We start from the raw sequence: 20,348 nt of genomic DNA on the forward strand, positions 1-20,348 counted from the left end.
TTTGACTATGGAAATTAACATACGACTGTCTCAAGTGCCCTGATGTTTGTATGGACAAAGAGATATTCCCTTTAGTCTTTTAAAAGCATTGTAGGTTTGCAAACTAGTCATATGTATCCTGTTTAAATAAACCAATGCCTTAAAAAAGTATGAACATCCTTAATGTCAGAATTGCACAGTTAGAAATGATTAAAATGGTAAATTTTAAATTATGAATATTTTACCAAAGTGCTTTTTTTTTTTTTTTTAAGAAATCACTGACCTCTAACTTTATAGTTCCTGGTTGGATAAAAATTCCCAGGAGGTAAAATCAAAACTAAAGGTAACTTTGCAAAATACGTAATTTTACTCAATGTTTGGAATAAAATGTGTGCTTGTGATGAGTGAACAGCCACTTACTTTTTCTGAAAATATACTTAATGAACTCTGAGAGCGATTCTTTTCATAAGTGAAAGCACCAGGAGTCTAGAGACAGGAAATGAGGCCCTAGCACTGAGGGGCCCAGGAGGCCACACCAGAGATGACAACATGGTGTCACTCAGAAATCGGTCCAGGGGTGTTCACTTTGATGGTCCATCTCTGCCTCTGCCCACAATGGCTTTGGAGACAGCTCTCAATATAAAGACCCCATATCTCTGTGGGCTCGAGAGAAACTTCTCTTGGTCAGACGTGCACAACCAAGAACTAATGGTACCCGTGGAGCTTTTACGAAACAAACCTAACCCACGTTCCCAGAGTTAGGCAAGTGTTGTTTTAAAATTTTTTTTTCTTTTTTTGGGTCACACCCGGTGATGCACAGGGGTTATCCCGGGCTCATACACTCAGAAATTACTCCTGGCAGTGCTTGGGGGACTATATGGGATGCTGGGAATCAAACCCGGGTCGGCTGCATGCAAGGCAAATGCTCCAGCCCCTTAAAATTTATTTTTTATATTGTCCAGAAGAGAGTGGGAGATAGATGAAAGGGCTAAAGTTCAAGCTTTACATGTGGGAGACACAGGCTTGAGCCCTAGGACCGTGTGGTACACCACTCCCCTTGTGTGGGTCCCCCAAAGATATAAAACAAAAATCTTCCAGAAAATTCGGTATATATTTGACTGGAAACACACTTCTATCAAACCTTTGTTTCTAACTTTAGAAACAGCTGTCATAGTGACACCAAAACATTTCACTGTGGCAGCTATATCTAGTCAGAAAGAGCCATTTCCATGGCTCTCCTATCACTAGACTCCACACAAAAGAACCGAGAGTATGAAAAGCAAAAGACAATCAAATGAAAAGAAATAAAGTTGAATCTGCTCGTGTGTGGTACTGTTAGGCCAGAAAGATACGAATTTCATTTGGTTTTTGTTTGTTTTTGGATTTTGGGGGGGTCATACCCAGTGATGCTCAGGGTTTATTCCTGATTCTGGCATTGCTTGGGGGACGATATGAGTTGCCGGGGATTGAACACCAGTCGGCTGTATGCAAGGCAAATGCCCTACCCACTGTACTATCTCTATAAGGTAAGGTAAAGGTAAAGGCCCTCCCGTTGATCGTCGATTTGCTCGAGCGGGCCCAGTAACATCTCCATTGGAGACTTTGTTGTTACTGTGTCTGGCATATTGAATACTCTCGGTAGCTTGCCAGGCTCTCCGAGAGGGGCGGAGGAATCGAACTCGGGTCGGCCAGGTTGGCCGCTTGTAAGGCGAACGCCCTACCGCTGTGCTATCGCTCCAGCTATGGCCCCTCAATATGGCTTTGAAGAAAGAAGACAACGTTTTTAAGATGCTTAAATAATTGACAGATTTAGAGGAATGTGAAAATATCTAGAGATTCAAAATATCAACAACCACAAGCCACGAAAAGTTCTTAAACCTTGACTATTCCTTTGAAATGCATATATGAATTGTTACTTGCTATGACAAAATTATTTGTTTTAATGTAAGGATGTTTAATTAAAATTAATTAAAGGCCCTCCCGTTGATCTTCGATTTGCTCGAGCGGGCCCAGTAACATCTCCATTGGAGACTTTGTTGTTACTGTGTTTGGCATATCGAATACGTCACGGGGTGCTTGCCAGACTCTGCCGTGAGGGCGAGATACTCTCGGTAGCTTGCCGGGCTCTCCGAGAGGGTCGGAAGAATCGAACTCGGGTCGGCCATGTTGGCTGCGTGCAAGGCAAACGCCCTACCGCTGTGCTATCTATCACTCCAGCCCTGCTGGAGGATGTTAAGATCAACTTGTAACAAGAGGTAGAGACAGAAGCATCAGAATGACCTGATTGTGCTGGTTTTTCCTAACTTCCCTAGTCTCCATGTATAGACTCCTGTTTCCATATACTGAGTATAGCTCTGCTGGACATATGAAAAGATAAATTAAGACCTTGACTACCAAAGAATTTTATTAGGGCCTCATGATAGCAGCTGTTAACATTTTTTTTTTATGACATCTTATTGTCTTATTTCTACTTTGGACAAACTGGCAGGCTATCGAATGTAGCCTGCCCACAGGGCAGAGTCTGGCAAACTCCCCGTGGCGTACCAAATATGCCAAATACCAGTAACAATGATGGGTCTCACTCTCCTAAATAGCCTTGAATATAATCTCAGGGCTAGGATGAAAGAGACGTTACTGGGGCCTGCTCGAGGCAATCGACGAATAACAGGATGATGAATGAATGAATGAATGATAGCAGCTGTTAACATTCAGAAGTCGCGTCTAGTTAAGTATACTGTGATTCCAGCCAGAATGTTACAGCCATCTAAAATTGCTTTATTTTCATTAACATGGAAAAAATTGGGTCAGAATCATGGTATAGTGGGTATGGACATTTGCCTTGCATACAGCTGACCCAGGTTGAAGTCCTGGCACCCATATGTTCCCCAGAGCCTGCCAACAGCAATCCTTGAGAGCAAAGCAAAGAATAAGCTATGAGCACTGCCAGGTGTGCAACAAAAGCACAAAGAAAAAAGATGGAAAAATTGGTGGGCTCACTGAATATTCATTATTTTCCCCAATAAGCCTTAAGTAGAGGTATTTTTATGAATATTTAATACAGCTCAGAGCCAAGAAATCTCTCATTGGTATTATTCACTGACTATGTGAGAGAAATGCATGGGAAATGCAAATTGTGAACTAATTAAAATTTGTATTTAACCTACATTTCTAACCATCACCGAGTCACATGAACAGGTCAAGAAACCAGACTTTCCCCCCGTGAAAGCACACAGAGAAAATGTGAACATTAGTTGCTACCTTCTCAGTTTCTTGTTTGTATTGGTCTGCGTGTTCTTCAATGGATTTTTTCTCTGACTGGGTTCTTTCCAGGTCTTTCCGGAGCTTGGCGATTTCCTCCTGCAGACTCAGAACCCGCCCGGTGGCAACCTTCGCTTCCTCTTCACTGAGCTGAAGACGCTCTAAGTCACTTCTCAGTTTCTCAGTCTCAGAGTTGTAGACGCCTTCCAGATTGGTCAGTTTCTCCATGAGGCATTTGTAGTCTTTGTTCTTGAAACATACACAAGTAACAAAAAGTAAATATTCATACACACCATCAAATTGATTTAGTGAGAAAACTATACGGTATTACACACTTATGCAATATCATCATAGCATTAATAGCACCTAACTCAAATACTAAATAGATAAATATTGGTTGTTGTGTGATACATTGCTAATCACACAACTAATACCCACCTAGTTTTACAAAGAAAGAATATGCACAATTACTTCTATTTTACGTGATGAACAACAGATATGTTCTCATAATCACAAGATAAATCACCACCATAAACTCCTCACTTGACTCTTAATCCAGAAACAAATATTTATTTGCTCTCAAAAACAGATTAGCGTTAAAAAGCTACTCTGTTAGATAGGATAGCTATGTTCTATCCAGGTGATGCCACAAAACAGCCTCCAAATCACAAGTTCCTTAACATCTAAACTTACTGTCTCAAAACTTTTCATCCCAATTCAGGAAAGCTCTCTGGTAATCCCCATTTCATTCTAAATTTTGTTTTTATTTTCGCCCTTTTGCATCTTTATGGCAGTTGAATCTGCGAACTACTGAATCTCTTAAAAATCAAAAATCTTTGTTTCTGTAAATACAATGTATCTTCCTCAGAACCAACAGAAGCCCGGACATCTGAACACTTCTACACTCTCAACGTTACACAGCTCATCTGCCAAAGGACGAGCAGATGGTACGAAATGGACAAAAGTGATGAAGGAACTTTGTAGGGTGCATTAAAGGTTCGGAGCATTTATAACTCTGGCCGGGACCTCAAAAGTAAATCTCCTGCCTTACAATTGTAATTGGGCCCACGAGTCTGTCACTACTTTCATTTCACTTTTTCACTAGGACTAAAAGGTCAAGTGCAGGGCAGATAAGGAGGGAACAATGCCCGTGCACTTCTTCAGGCACACTTCACACCCGCAGCTCTTGCCGAGAACGCACCTGCTCGTCGACTTTGCGCTGCAGCTGCATGATCTTGTTCTCCATCCCGATGTGGAGCTTCTTGTAGCGCTCCACCGAGCGGGCCTCGATCTTGAGCTTCTTCAGCTCACGCTTCGCCATCATGCGACGGAAGCAACACTGAAGGTAGATGATGGCATGCATGCTCCTTTTGTAGTGGACGCGAGCCAGCCAGCCTCGGACCCGCTTCTGAATGATGACCACTTTGTGTTCACGGAGAATCTACGGAGAAAGAAAAGGGCATGTCAGACCCTGGACGAAACTCTAGGCTCGTCTCTCCACTTCGGGATCTCAGGCTAGGCATATTAGCAAAAGGAAGAGACACAAACAAATCAAAGTAACAGCATGGCTTACAGATTACACAAATGAAAAATAACTTTCAGACGGGATCTGAGGGCAGAAAGATAGCAGAGGGTGAAGGTGCTGCCCTCTGTATGGCTTATTCCATTTTTATCCCAGGCAACATGGTCACCTGGGCTCTGTGTACGTATCAGAGAAAATCCCCTGGCCACACTAGGCGTGGCCCAAAAACAAAAAATTAAAAAGGCTTATTTGCAACAACATACATAATACCTCAGGCATATATTTTCCCCCCACAGATCAAACGGGGGTTGGAGCAATAGCTGACTGACAGGGCTGGGTCCCATACCTTGCTTGTGTGAGGCCCCAAGCTTGATTCCATCACCCTAAGGTAGGCCATGCAATGTCAAGGTGGCCCTGATGGCACCAAGCACCACTGGGCCCAAGCAGCACTGCATCGCCAGGCAAAGCATTGGGACAACTGGCCAGTTGACAAAGTTATCACCAGGAGTGATGGTCTGGATCCCTAAACATTGCATAATAGGTATTGCCCCCAACGTAAAATTAGCCATTTAGGTAAAAAGAAACCAAATTACTGAAAGGCACATAATTTTTAAAAGTAGAATTATCCTAGGGTAAAATTCTTTTCTGGCATGACTTCTATTAGCAATAGATGATTACCTAAAAAATGAACATTACCTGGCACCCTGTGAATCAGGTATAAGCATATTTATATCCTTATATGCTCTTAAGCCAAAAAGACTCACCCACTATCCTGTGTTTTCTGTTTGGGGTTGGGGGACTGGGGGTTAAACCACATCCTGCTGTGCTCAGGGCTGGCTTCTGATTCGGAGCTCAGGTATCATGACTGGAGGGTCTTGGGAGACCATATGAGGTATCAGGGACTGAGTCCAGGTGGGTCCCATGCGAGGCAGGCTCCTTCCCCACTGCTACTGCTCCAGCCCTGGCCCCTTACTGTCCTCCACCTCCAAAACCAGCAGGCTCAAGTGGCGGGCCTTGTGTCAGGGCATTCGTTGCAAAGTTTGTAACCGGTTTATTAATTTTTATGCCACAATAAACAAAATTGGCACTTTTTCTTTTCTGTTTTTTTTTTTTAATTTTTATTAGTAAGACATCATGAGGTGGAGTTGTAGACTTATAAATTTTTGTGCTTGGGTTTCAATTATACAATGATGGAATACCCATCCCTCCACCAGTGCCCATTTTCCACCACCACGGATCCCAGTATCCCTCCCAGCCCCCAGACCCCCCATTCCACCCTGCCTCTGTGGCAGGGCATTCCCTTTTGTTCTCTCTCTCTTATTGTGTATTGTGGTTTTCAAAAGAGACAATGGGTGACAATCATGTTTGGTCTGTAGTCTACTTTCAACATGCTTCTCCCATCCTGGGAGGATCCTCCCAACACCCTTTTTTTGGTGTTCCCTTCTCTACCTGAGATCCCTTTTCCCTGAGCATGTATGGCTGTCGTCCAAGCTATGGAGAAAAATTCCTGGTACTAATCTCAGTCATTCTTGGGTGTTAGTCTCCTATTTTGTTACTTTATGTTCCCCATATGAATGCAATCTTTCTATGTCTATCCCTTTCTTTCTGAGTCATTTCGCTTAAAATGATAATTTCCATGTAGTACCACTTGTATATAAATTTCATGACTTCGTCTTTTCTAACAGTTACATAGTACAATTGGTACTTTTTCTTAAAAAAATATAAAGCTGTTCATGATGATTCATTGCATTCAATATTCTGACACCAATCCCACCACCACTGCACTTTCCCACCACCATTATATTCAGTTTTTCCAACCATCCCTCAAGCCAGCCCTTGTAGCAGGCCCTCAGTAACTTATTTTATATTGCTTGTTAGAAATGATTTGCTAAAAATGATCAAAAAATGTTTCATTAGAAAAAAGTGAAGACTGTTGATCTAACCATGGAGCCATTACAAAACGATACTCCTGACTGTCACTATTAAGGAATACTAGTGAGGATCACCCATTACTGTTTCAAATATAGCAGAAATCCATTTATGTGATTCAAAAGGAGGAGAGATGAGGCTTTAAAAGGAGAGGTAGGGGCTAGAGAGCCAACCCAATAAACTGAGTGCATGCAGGAGGCTTGGGTTAAATCCTCCGCAAAACATGGCCCCCCAAATAGTCTCTACACACTGTAGAGCACCGAAAAAAATTTTAACATGAAATGCAACAAACTAGCCTTAAATTTTAATTTTGTTCTCCATTTTTTTTTATTGTTTTCCATTTTCTTAAAAAAGAAATCATGCATTTTCCTAAACTTACAGGGAAAAAAACCCCCAAAAATGGTGTTTTGTGAGTTGAATTTCTGATCATGACTAACCGTATAAGAAGAGAATATACAGATATTTCCTAGAAATGACAGAAAAGAAGTTATTACTTTTTTTTTGTCCTTTGGGCCACACCCAGGGGCACTTAGGACTTCCTCCTGGCTCTGAGCACAGGGATCACTCCTGTTGCAGTGCTCAAGGACCCTATATGGTGCCAAGGTCAGGCCACAATTGGTCGCACACAAGGCAAGTATCCTACTCACTGTATTAGCTCTCTGGCCCTATACTTATTAAAGTTTTAAAATGCACTTTCGTTTTTAGTCGCCATATAGATCTAATGTCTATGGGATCCATATAGTACTTTGTATAAATTTGGTGAGTATTGATTGAAAAAAAAAAAAAAAGGTTAAAAATAACACCTTACCTTCCGATACCTATTTCTGGTCAGGTAGCCTCGCCAGTGAGACTGGAGGACAACGGCAGCCGCGCGCTTCTTCCTGTACCTCCTCCGGACCATGTACATGCGCCAGTACTTCTGAATAGTGGTCGCTGCCTTCGTTCTGCGCAGGAACTTGGTGTAGCTGGTCAAGGGTCATATTGTCAGAAATTAGAAACCCAAGAACATTGTTTGTTGAGACACAGCACTTATGTTTATCGCCTAACAAACAGCACTTGCATTCTAATCCGATAATGTACACGTGAGATCTTCATTTTTATTATAAATATAACAATGTAGAGTCCCCGAAGATATTTGTTAACATCCCCCCAGTAATATTCATTTTTCATTTGAGCCTTGAACACTGAAAGGTATGGTCTCCCATAAAGTACAAGTTTATAGTAGAACAGCAATACTTGCCGGTTTATTTCCTTCTAGAAAAGTGCTTATTATTAGAGCTTTACACAGGAGACTGGCTCTCTACAACAGTCCCATTTTTACTCATCACCCGCTTTCTTAGATATGTATTGCTAATACACAATATTTCTCATTCACTTCTCTGGGTCCAAATTCTTCTTCATTAATTTATTTCCACAGATATTTCTAAATTAAAATTGTCCTAGAGAGGGAACAAAAGGGAATGCCTTGCCACAGAAGCAGGATGGGATGGGGGGGATAGGGGGTGGGAGGGATACTGGGATCAGTGGTGGTGGGAAATGGGCACTGGTGGAGGGATGGGTATTTGATCATTGTATAATCGAAACCCAAGCACAAAAATCTGTAAGTCTACAACTGTACCTCTTGGTGTTTCACTAATAAAAAAAAAAATTGTCCTAAATTTTAGTGTCATTCTCCTCTGGACCTTCTCAGTTAACTGCTCCTGGAAACTCCTCAATGGGCTCACACTGACGAACGTTTTAATTTACAGATGATTTTTATCAAGACCACGTAAACATATTTTAAAAATACCAAAGCCAGGAGTAGAAATTCATAGTGTCTTCGAAAATAAATCCAAATCATTCATAAGGGTGACTCAAAATTCACTACGGCGTCCTGCCATGTGGACCCCACCCTCCACGCCGTCCTGGGCTGGAGTAAGAATCGGACAGTTCCCAGCCCCTGTGTCAGCGGCTGCAACAGGGTGACCGAGAGCCCCCAGGAGACCCACCAGCGGGCCTGGTAGCCGCGCACGTATCTCTGCACGGCGACGGCCGCCTTCCGCATGCGCAGGTACTTCTTCCTTAGCAGCCAGCCTCGGATGGTCTTCTGGATCCGGATGCAGGCGGCCCGCAGCTTGTCCGCCCTCAGTTTCTCCAGATAGGCCACTTGGCCGGCCCGGAAAAAGATCTTTGTCTTCCCAAACTGGTATTTGTCCTTGTCCTGTTTTTGAGAGAAAGTGCTGACTCAGATGTCGAAACGACGACCACATAAATCAAGCTTTACAGGAGAAAAAAAGTCTAAAAGCAGAATCAGTAAAGAAATGACTCTATCAGCTAAAACTTGAACTACGTCACGATTAACTAGTGGCGCCAGGCTTTTGATCCCGTGTAAGTCGAGCAAACAGAATGGGTTTTAAGAAAAACTGCGGTTTAAGCGTTATTTTCCAGAATTATTCTACCTGCAATTATTATCTGAGGCCAAAAACTTGGTTGTGAGTTAGAGACAGCTATTATTTACTTGTTTGTATTTTAAATGCTCACACTCCCTCTGACTGACTCAGGCTGTAATCTTTACACCGGGCTGTACATTCCACGGAAAAGCTGAAGGGACAGAAAAACCAGGATGAAGGCAGGAAGTAACACACACAAAATAAAAATTAACAAAAAATTTCTATCTATCAAACTTATGAACAGTACCTGAAAATAAACAAACCCCACATAAATGGCTTAAATTTTCAAAAGATTCAAAATATAATCATTTTACTGCTCAGACACTTTTTATCATAAGCAGAGGTATGCATATACATATGTATTCCATAGGTTTACATATCTATAGTAAACAGGCATGCTTGCTGGATCCTGGCACCCCAGATGGTCTCTCAAGCACTACAGGAGTGATCCCCTGAGTATAGAGCCAGGAGTAAACCCTGAGCACTGCTGGGTGTAACCCCAAAGCCAAACTAAACAAAAAAAATATAAATAAAATTTGGTTCCCTCGTCTTTTCCCCTATCCCTGCTTCATGGCAGCCTCGCCACACCCCCTGCCCCCCTTCAGACTGCTCAGAGCAGCCCTGAAGCACAACTGGAACAGCAGAGGAGAAAAAAAGTCTAAAAGCAGAGGAGTCCAGGCATAGGACTGTCCACCCGCTCTGCTCTACTTTCCATCTGAACCGGCAACCTAGAAAGGGGTGGCAGTCAGACTCAAAAAGGTATCATTACTCAAAGTGGTCACAACTCTTTCAAAGAAAATGAGTATTATTATTATTATTATTACTATTATTTGCTTTTTGGGTCACACCCAGTGATGCACAGGGGTTACTCCTGGCTCTGCACTGAGGAATCACTCCTGGGGGTGCCCAGGGGACCATATGGGATGCTGGGAATCGAACTCAGGTCGGCCACGTGCAAGGCAAACGCCCTACCTGCTGTGCTGTCGCTCCAACCCCCAAAATGTGTATTATTACCAAAGAAATTAGGTCAAATTTATTTAGTAATTATGACTACTTCTTACCTCAAAGTGTGAGAATCCAACCAGACAAGTGACAAACAAGTGAAAAAAAAAATTTTTTTTTAAATGTTTCCCAAGGGGCCAGGGAGGTAGTATAGGGATTATGGTATCTTCCCAGAATGCGGACCACCATGGTTCCAACACTAGCCACAATGCCAAGCACAGTGCAATTTCCAAGCTTATTAAAATGCTCTTCCTCATTCACACCGTCCTACCCACTCATCAAGGCCTGACTCAGATAAATCTGACACAGGATTATCCCTCCTTTCTAGAGTAGCTGTGGCTAATCTTAACTCTCACAACATCAGACACAAATTATGTCATACTGTGTTTCTTTTTAAAATTCATTAACTTCCAGAAAGACTGTTACCTGAGGGCAAGACTTATGTTTTCCTAATCATGACCTGGGTCTTCTAGCAGTAAACACTAAGTGAATCTTCCTTGGTAATGAAGCTGGTCCCACCCTGCCGTGACAGGGGACGATCGTCCTCACTAGCCCCAGGAGCCTAAGCAGAGCCAGGCCTCAACTCTTGAAAGACAAGAGTTGCTCCCAACCCTGAATAGTCCGGGCCAGCTGCACATGGATTTTCGCAGGGTTTTTAGAGGCTATAATCAGAGCTTGGCAAATGTCTGTTCGGGTTCCGAGTGAGTGAAAATCTTTCTCACCGCTATCAGTTTCTCTAGCACATTCTTGCATGTCTGCTTCCTGTCACCCAGAACATCCTTCTGCCTCATCAGGACACGGTAGCGGCTGAAAAATTCTTGGTAAGTCCACCTGCAATGGGAAAGCCACATCAGCACCAGAGAGGAGGGGCCTCCCGCAGCAGGACCCTCCCTGCCGTGAGACACTGGCTCACCTCGAGGGGAAGCCCGCCGCGCTGATCCGGATCGTCTCCAGGACGCCGCAGGCCCTCAGCTGCTGCACGGCCCTCTTCTCGTCAAACCTACAGGGGGGAAACAGAGCCCATGAGCACACATGGAAGCCTGGCTGCAGCCGCAAGTGCCTTTCCTCTGCCCAGAGTGTAAATTCTTTTGTAAAGAGTCAGATGAGTAAATTAGAAAAGCATTCAAAGTGTGAGCAGGAGGAGGGGAAGAAAGAGAGGTGCGAATGGAATATTACGCGGCTGTTAGGAGAGATGACGTCATGAAATTTGCTTCTGAGTGCATGGTCATGAGAATATCATGCCGAGTGAAATGAGTCAGAAAGAGAAGGACAGACACAGAAGGACTGCACTCATTTGCAGAATATAAAATAACATAATATGAGAATAACACCCAAGGACACTAGAGTCAAGGGCCAGGAAGATTGCTCCTGCCTGACTGGCAGCCTGCCTCATGAGCTGGGGGAGAAGGCAGCTGGGATAGAGAAGGGATCACTAAGTCAATGATGGTTAGAAGGATCGTTCAGGATGGGAGATGTGTACTGAAAATAGAAAAACATGGTGGTCTCTCATTATCTGTACTGCAAACCGCAATGCCCATAAATGAAGCTTGAGAGAGTTGAGGGAAACGGTCTGCCACCGAGGCAAGGGAAAGGTGGGGTACGGTGGGGTGAGGGTTGGATATTGGGGACATTGGTGGGGCAAAATGTGCACTGGTGGAGGGACGAGTATTAGATCATTGTATGACTGAAACTCAAACATGAAATCTTTGCAAGTGTAGCACATGGTGATTCAATAAAAAAAAGAAAAAAAGAAAGCTAAAAAAAAAGAAATGTGAACATATCTGGGATGCACATACTTCTCAGAAATACCATGGAATATATTTTTTAAAAAAATATTCAAAATTTTGGGGCTGGAGCAATAGTATAGCGGGTAGGGTGTTTGCCTTGAAAGCAGCTGACCTGGGTTTGATTCCCAGAATCCCATAGGGTTCCCCTAGTACTGCCAGGAGTAATTCCCGAGAGCAGAGCCAGGAGTAAACCCTGTGCATTGCCGGGTGTGACCCAAAAAGCAAAATAAATAAATAAATAAATAAAAAAAATCAGAATTCCTTTGTACTTTATTAAAATGTATTATGTGGCTTGGTCTGACCATCCTTTCCCTGAATTCATTAGCACCTCTGAGATAAAGACACTGCCAGCACTGGAGATTAGCAAGAATAAAACACTAAGTATATCCCAATCAGTTATTTTGCTTAATTATCTAAACAAGCTAAAAGCTTTGTTGGTCTAAAAGCCATTCAACTCAGGATGTAAATATTTAGCATGTAATGTGTTCACATTGTTGAAAACTGTATTTATATAATACTCTGTATATTTTGAATTTTTTTCACTGTCGACAAACGGCATCTTAACATAAATTTACAATAAAAAAGGATGTAGCAAGATCTGCCATTCACCTGTACTGAGTACCATCAACCCCCAGTTAAGCCATGAGTAACGTGTCTGTCTTAAGCCTTGTGTTGACGACAGAAAACAGAATTGGTTTATGGAATGACCCCTGCAACTTTGGGCCTGGAAGTAGCAGTAACTCCTGGCTTCCCATTTTTTCCAGAAAGGGCTTTTTAGTGATAAGGAAAATGTGCCGTTCCTGAAGTACTCTGGAGTCTACAGCACCATGTGTAGAGCAGTACTGGTGGCTGGGGAGGGATGTGGATACTCAAGCTCTGGGGAGCTGAGATGGGAATCTTTGCCTTTGCTAAATGTTCCTAGTCTAATGCCCACAAATTCATCTTTTACAAAGACACTGTCCTAAAAAGATAAACAGAAAATACACAAAAATGCTTCAGCAAAGACGGTCATTGCTGTACCTACTAAATGACAGTATGTCTATATAACGGGACACTATGCAATCATTAAAAGGATGCAAAACGTTTTCATCTGGGGAACATAAAGTAACATAATGGGAGACTAACACCCAGGAGTGACCGAGATTAGCACCAGGAATACTGCTCCATGACTTGGAGGCCAGCCACACGTGCTAGGGGAAAAGGAAGCTCAGATAGAGAAGGGAACACCAAATAAAGGGTGTTGGGAGGATCCTCCCAGGATGGGAGAAGCATGCTGAAAGTAGACTATAGATCAAACATGATTGTCACTCAATGCCTCTCTTGCAAGCCACAGGACCCAAAAGGAGAGAGAGAGAACAAAAGGGAATGACCTGCCACAGAAGCAGGGTGGGAAGGGGGATGGGTGGTGGGAGGGATGCTGGGACCCATGGTGGTGGAGGATGGGCACTGGTGGAGGGGTGGGTATTTGATCATTGTATAACTGAAACCCAAGCACAAAAATTTGTAAATCTATAACTGTACCTCGTGATATTTCACTAATAATAAAAAAAAGACTGTGAAAAAAACAAAAACAAAAAAAAATGATGCAAAACTTTATTTACTAGTATGGAAAACACCCACATTTATTATGTTAAAAGCATATACAAATGAGCTCTTTCCACACACCCCGAGACACAGGCAGACAGACAGACACAGACAGAAGACAGATAGACGCGCGCGTGTGCGCGTGCGCACACACACACACACACACACACACACACACACACATCTAATTAGGGAAGGAAGATGTTGATTGGTCAGGAAGGGTCTGTGCCAGTTAACAGTTACAATATATCTGGTTTGATAAATGAATGCTTTTAAAATTTCTTAAAATATTTCTTTTTATACTGCTTAACATTTCTTTAAAATATTTTTATAATGTGACTTATTATTTCCAAAATTTTAAAAAAATTTAAAGCACTGAAATTTAAAGCAAAGATAGAAATAAAATCTTCAAAATGAAGGACAACTGCCCATTTGTTTTCACATCCACAAAAAAGGAATAGAAATTGGAAAAAACATCCTATTAACTACGAGTTCACATTACAAGCCATGAAAGTATATTCTGCACTGGGTTACCTTCTGTTGGTTCGAAGCCCTCCACGGGATGTGGGCATTTTTATTTGGCAGCTGAGAAATACTCACGTGAAGGGAAACTTGAAGTCATTGGGCTTGATGCAGCGCACATAGTGAGGGCTGGTGGCATTGAGTGTCTCCATCAGCAGATGCAGTGAGTTTCGGAACTGCACAGAAAGGGCAGACCTGGCATAAGAGTGCATTCAAACTCCAACGCGACACAAAACAATTCCTCCAATGATACTAATGCAGATGATGTTGCCACCTATGAACCTTTTTTGTTCTCTATTTTGCCAATCTTCATAAGGGAGCTGCTCCTAAGTGCAAATGCCAGGGTTTTAAGTCAAAATTTGCTTCTAGTCCTACTATTTACATGTGTGCTTTAAGAAATAGACATCTGGGGGGTATGGTGCCGCCAGCAGGTCAATCTGTACCTGTGAGGCGAGTGCATCAGCAGCCTGATGGCGCATTCAGACTTCCAGATACCCTAAAATTGCTGCTGTGCCTTTGGCCAGACACCAACAACTTGGAGCAAAGTTTACCAAGAAAGTAAACGGCCAAAAGTTAGGTATGTGGGAAACACACCCACAAACCACCTCCGGCTCAGCTATATAATTGGAGGCATGGCCTCTCTGGTTCCTGATCGAACTGCTTAACGGCCATGATTCCAGAGACTCAGAAACAAATCTTGAAACCCAGCGGCTTCCAGCAGAAATGCATCCGGTCCCTGCAGTACGTTGCTGGCTCCGGGCCACCCCCGGTGGGAATAGGTTTCGTGCCTTGGTCTGTTTCCCCCTGGCGGATTGGTGGCTGCCATCCTCCAGAGGTCATTGGACAGTCAGGTTTGGGCCCACAGTGATGAGACACGTGGGGCCTCATGGGATGGGGTGGAGCCGGCCCTTTTATCCCCGTCCCAAAGAAACCCGAGTCACTGCCCAAGAATGGCCTCTCTGGCTCCCGAACAAGCTGTTTAATGGCCATGATCCCAGAGACTCAGAGATAAATTTCAGAACCCAGCAGCTTTTGGCAGAAATGCGTCCAGTCGCCTTGGCAGCTTGGTGGCTGCTATACTCCAGAGGTCATTAGACAGTCAGGATTGGACCTGCAGTGATGAGACATCCAGGGCTTCGAGGGATTGGGGTGGAGCCGGCCCTTTCCTCCCTGCCCCAAATGAGAACCCTGAGTCGCTGCCCACAAATGGCCTCTCTAGCTCCTGATCAAGCTGCTTAACGGCCATGATCCCAGAGACTCAGAAACAAATCTTGGAATCCAGCAGGTTTTGGGAGAAATCCCTCCAGATTCAATTGTTAACATTTCAGAACTCCAAAATTGTGGGGCCACTACTGTAGGCGCGTGACATCATGTTATTCATAACCAGCAATAGAAAACAAATTGTCTACTGCTGCCTTTTTGGGAGATCTGAGTGTTGGGGTAAAATCCCAAATAATAATGGTGGATCTGGTGTCAAAATATTTAATGTAATCAAAGTAGAGAGAGAATAATGTGGCGGTCATCTGCCCCAGAGGTAGGGGGATGGTGTGGGATGGGGGGTATACTGGGGTTTTTGGTGGTGGAAAATGGGCACTGGTGAAGGGACAGGTGTTTCATTGTGTGACCAAGACTTAAACCCGAAAGCTTTGTAACTGCTCTCATAATGATTCAATAAATAAAATTATAAAAAAGGAAGAAAAAAAAAGTAAGGTGGAGTTCATGCCCAATTCAATCAGCCTAATGAACAGTTGAATAAATAGCAGTACTCCTACATTAAAAAAAAAAGCAAGAAAGAAATAGACATCTGTTCCCCTTCTGCCCTTACCCCCAACCTCCCACTGTTAAGATGCATTTTGTTAGAGCAGATGCAGGTCCAAAGAAAAAACTGAATAGAAGATACTGAGATGGGCCACATAGACTCAGTGGCCCCAGAGAGGCACACCTTGGAGCTAACAACCCCCCAGCAGAGTTGGGGGGACCTGATGACTGTGCTTTGACATATTAGCCAAAGCTCACTGATTACATCCAGGTTCACTCTTCCAACCCTTTTAATGGAGATTTCTGTAGCTCTTTCTGCTCTGTGGTCAGAATTTCTACAAAATGCAGAGCCTGAATTTAAGGAAAATAAAGACATTTAATCATGCAGACTGCAGATTCTGCTACAGGAGGCTTTGTTTGTTTGTTTGTTTTAAAGGAAGCTATGACCTGAAGCAGTACAGACACAGAGAAGGAGAGGACAGGCAGGCAGGGCTACCCCTGGACACATGGGGTCACAGCTTGTGGCCATGGACTCTGCCAGCCCCACTTCCTCCGCTCACTGGGCACAAGCTTCCTGCTCAGGGGAATGAGACGACTGTCTACCTGCCTCATATCCAAGCCTCCAGCCCACAGCGAGGCACTGTGAGGGGTGCACAGGGACGAGGTACCAGAGAAAGAAGTGGGCACTGTCCTCTCACTGAGCCAGATTAAGAGAGAGCAAGGTAAAAGCCTGAGCTATAATGTACACTAGAAGAATTATGACACAGAGGAAATAATTCCGAGAAAAGCTAATAAAATCTTTTCCACGGGTGTAAAGTGACACGGAGAGCCCAGCTGAACAGTGCAATGGCTATGAGCACCTGCTCTGCAAGAATGTGGTCGTAAGGGGTGGAGCGACAGTACAGCGGGGAGGGCGCTTCCCTTGCATGCAGTCGCCCTGGGTTCGATTCCCAGCATCCCATATGGTCCCCTAAGCACTGCCAGAAGTAACCCCTGTGCATCCCCGGGTGTGACCCAAAAAGCAAAAAAATAAAAAGGATGTGGTCGTGAGTCCAGATCCCTGGGGTCAGCCTGTGTGTCAAGTGGGATCCCAGCAGCTCTGCGATTGGCAATCTCCAACACTGCAAGACATTTACAGGCGCAGCACAGCCAGGGCTGTGAAGCAGAATAAACAAGGGCTGTGCCTCTGACAAGCGACATGGCCGGGAAGCGCAATGCACAGCTACCACTGGGGGCACTACAGCCAGCACCACCACCGTGACTCCTGTGCCCCAGCCACCACGGCCACGCCCAGGGAGCATGTGACAAGTGCTGCAACCCAAGCAGATGTGCAAGCCTCAGGAGCACCCCAGCCATATCTGACATCCTGTGAGCTGCGCAAGCGAGAATGTGAGCACTTGGCGAGAAGCATCTGCACAGCCCCTAGGTCCTTTCAGCATTGCCAGCAATGAAGAGAAGGGGAGGGAGGAGAGAGCACAAGCTTCTATTAACTGAAAAAGGCAGGTGTCGGGGGAGAGGACAGTCCAGCAAGTGTCTGGCCCGAGTGAGACTTGTGGCAAAGTATGGTCATCAGCTGGGCAGCCCCGGACGCCCCCGAGCACTGCTGGGGCGGCCTCGATGTCCTGGCACTGCAGGCCTGGGCAGAGCTGCATCCTCGGTTGGTGGCACTGAACTGCTTGCTCGGCTGACCAAGAATTGCCGTGCAGACCCTGGGCCTGGCTTGGGAGGCCCAGAAATGTCAAATGAATCAATAAAATTGATGCATACAAGGTAAGCAAATGAAACATAAAGCTGGGCGGGAGGACAGAGAAGGGGGTGGTGTTCCATGCTCTCGGGCAAAGCCCCAGCTCCCTCCACACGAGGACCCTCAGGGAAGCGCAGCACCCCTGCACTCACCTGGTGGCCCACCGTCTTCCGGTGCTCTTTGGCAGTCTGGCCTGGCCGGCCTTTGGTCGGCTTCGCGGAGAGGCGGGTGAGGGGTGTGCGCCCACTGGAAGTGGTGGCTGAAGTTGGGCTGATGGCCTTGTCATCATCCTGAAATAACTCTGGCAGCAGCTTAAACTGTGTCAGAACAGTACATGGAAGTTACACTCTACCCCCGAACTTCAACGTCAACTTTCAAAGGAGGAATATTAATGTGTAATCAATGGAGAGTTCTTGCCTTAAGCCATTCCTTTTAAGTCACCTCTCAGAAATAATCAATATCTGCATGAGAAGCCACAACTAAGGAACAAAATGAACACAAATGCCACAAAAATATGGGTTGGAAAATGCATAACTCCACAAACATGTTTGGGGGAAACAAAAACTACTCTGACTTCAAATTCTATTAAGAATTTTTAATTTACAGAAATATCCATTTAAAATATCTTACAGGTTTTGAACCAAAATTATTTTCTGAGCAAAATACTAATAGATAGTTCTACCATACTCATTTCTACAAAATGTTTTACTGTCCGTGGTTCATTTCTCTATCCGTAACTTCAAATGGTCAGTAATAATAAAAACATCTTTAAAAATCTTAGCAGCGATTTAATATATTATTTTTATAGCATTAAACTAGTTACATAATATAATGGGCTGGAGCGATAGCACAGCGAGTAGGGCGTTTGCCTTACATGCGGCCGAGCCAGGTTTAATTCCTCCGTCCCTCTCTAAGAGCCTGGCAAGCTCCCCGTGGCGTATTCGACACGCCAAAAACAGTGACAACAAGTCTCACAATGGAGACATTACTGGTACCCGCTCAAGCAAATCGATGAACAACAGGAGAACAGTGCTACAGATAGTGCTACATAATATAATAAAATTATCTTATTATCTCATAATAGGATAAGCATGAGCAAGATACAGAAAAAACACAGATGCCCATCAGTAGTAAAGAGTAAAGAAAGGTGTGGTATTTATAAAACACTGAATACTATTCTACTGTTAAATTTGTTTTTTGTTTTTGTTTCTTTTTTTAGTGAAGCAAAATAGCATTTATTGAAAGAAATTTAGAGAAAGGTGAGGGGAGGAAGAGAGAAAGAGATATTTGAGAGAGAACACAAGCTTTGCCAGAAGGAAAAAGCCTGCTTCGGCATTTTCAACACTGTGGATGGATCTGAGATCACCCCAAGCGAAAGCCAGAAGAGAAAGGCTAATGCTGCGTGACAAACTCTGACCGGAGAGACAGTTCAATGGGCTCATCACATGCTCTGCACGCAGCCTGGTTAGACCCAGGGCTCTGCAGGGAGACCCTGATAAAGGAGGGCAGGAAGAGCCCTGTGAGGGTGGGAGGGACAGGAGGAGCTTGACGCTGTTGGTGGGCATGTGGCTCGGTGCTTTTGCTCCAGGGAAATGGAGATTTCTCAGAAAAATAAAATCAGACATCCCAAATGATCCAGTGATAACACTCCTGGACATTCATATGAAAGATATGAAAATACTGATTTGTAAGGAACCTGCACTCCTATGACCAGAGCACATTAGTAACAAGAGCCCAAACTGGAATCAACCTAAATTCTGGCCACAGATGACAGGAGAAGGGTTGTGATACCCTGATGGAATGCTACTTTGCCATCAAAAAAGATGAAAACAGTGCCCTCTGGGACAAAATGGATAGAATTAGAGGTGATATGCTAACTGAAATAAGCATGGAAGAGAAGGACAACTCTCGTGTGGTTTCACTTACATGCGTTACTAAGGAAAACAAACTGCCAAGAACCAACAAAGCTAACTTTTAATCTCAGTTAAAACGATAGTGGTAGCCAGAGGGACAGGAATCTGAGAGAAGGGACGGGTAGACAGTCTTTGTGTTGGTGCGGCAAACTTATATCTGCACTGTTTTCTCACAAACACACTGCTACCTCTGTTTTTGCAGCTGCCCAAACTGTTCTTTCTCCTGAATCAAGCTAATAAGCTGGCTGCAATATCATATTCACCACTAGAGGCTACACTTTCACCTAATACGTTAGAAAACTAGTGTCAGGAGTTCAGAATATACATATATGTGCATGTTAGGGGTGTGTGTGGCTTTCTGCTCATTGAAATCATGTTAGAAATTCTCTACACTGAGTATTCTTGATAGACAAAGGGAAGAGAGTGAGAAAAAGAAAGCAAAAGAGAGAGAAACAGAGACAGAGACAGAGCCAGAGAGAGCACACATTCAACACTGCATCAGAAATAGTGCTACAAAGTGTAGTTCAGGCGCTGTCCTGAACGTGGCTGGCCCTGAGCCAACACCAGCACCGCTCAGTCCGGGACCCCTCCTTGCCGCTGCTTAAGCACCAAGGGGTGGCCCAAACTGTACTTTCCCCTACACATGTGGGTTGCCCGTAAGGACTGCCCAATAAACGACAATAACAACAAAAGAGAAATTCCGGTTAAGAGAATTCACACAGATCTAGTCGAGCTTTTCACTAAGTATCTGAAGAGTTGCTTTGCTGAAACTAAGTGGCTGTCTTCCTGATTTTCTTGCTTTAAGATGAAAGTGAGTCAGGTGTGGACACATTCCATTTTTTTGGGGGGGTGGAGGGGGTCCCGAGGCGAATCAAAGGATAAAGGCTGAATAACCTGATCTACTGTGGCCATCTTCATTCT

General features: G+C 44.0%; 1 protein-coding gene across 1 annotated transcript in view; it reads right to left on the reverse strand.

Annotated features, from left to right (window-relative positions):
- The window catches only part of MYO5A (myosin VA), a 231,238-nt gene that overhangs the window by 55,856 nt on the left and 155,034 nt on the right, over positions 1-20,348 (reverse strand). The window contains exons 15-22 of the mRNA XM_056115278.1: positions 17,667-17,831; positions 14,091-14,188; positions 11,033-11,119; positions 10,842-10,950; positions 8,677-8,888; positions 7,497-7,653; positions 4,439-4,678; positions 3,238-3,486 (exon numbers count right to left, since the gene is read on the reverse strand). Coding sequence (XP_055971253.1) covers positions 3,238-3,486; positions 4,439-4,678; positions 7,497-7,653; positions 8,677-8,888; positions 10,842-10,950; positions 11,033-11,119; positions 14,091-14,188; positions 17,667-17,831 — 1,317 coding nt within the window. The remainder of the gene's footprint in view (positions 1-3,237; positions 3,487-4,438; positions 4,679-7,496; positions 7,654-8,676; positions 8,889-10,841; positions 10,951-11,032; positions 11,120-14,090; positions 14,189-17,666; positions 17,832-20,348) is intronic.

The sequence above is a fragment of the Sorex fumeus genome, unplaced genomic scaffold (genome assembly GCF_029834395.1).
Source record: "Sorex fumeus unplaced genomic scaffold, SorFum_2.1 ptg000029l, whole genome shotgun sequence".
Classification (NCBI taxonomy): Eukaryota; Metazoa; Chordata; class Mammalia; order Eulipotyphla; family Soricidae; genus Sorex; species Sorex fumeus.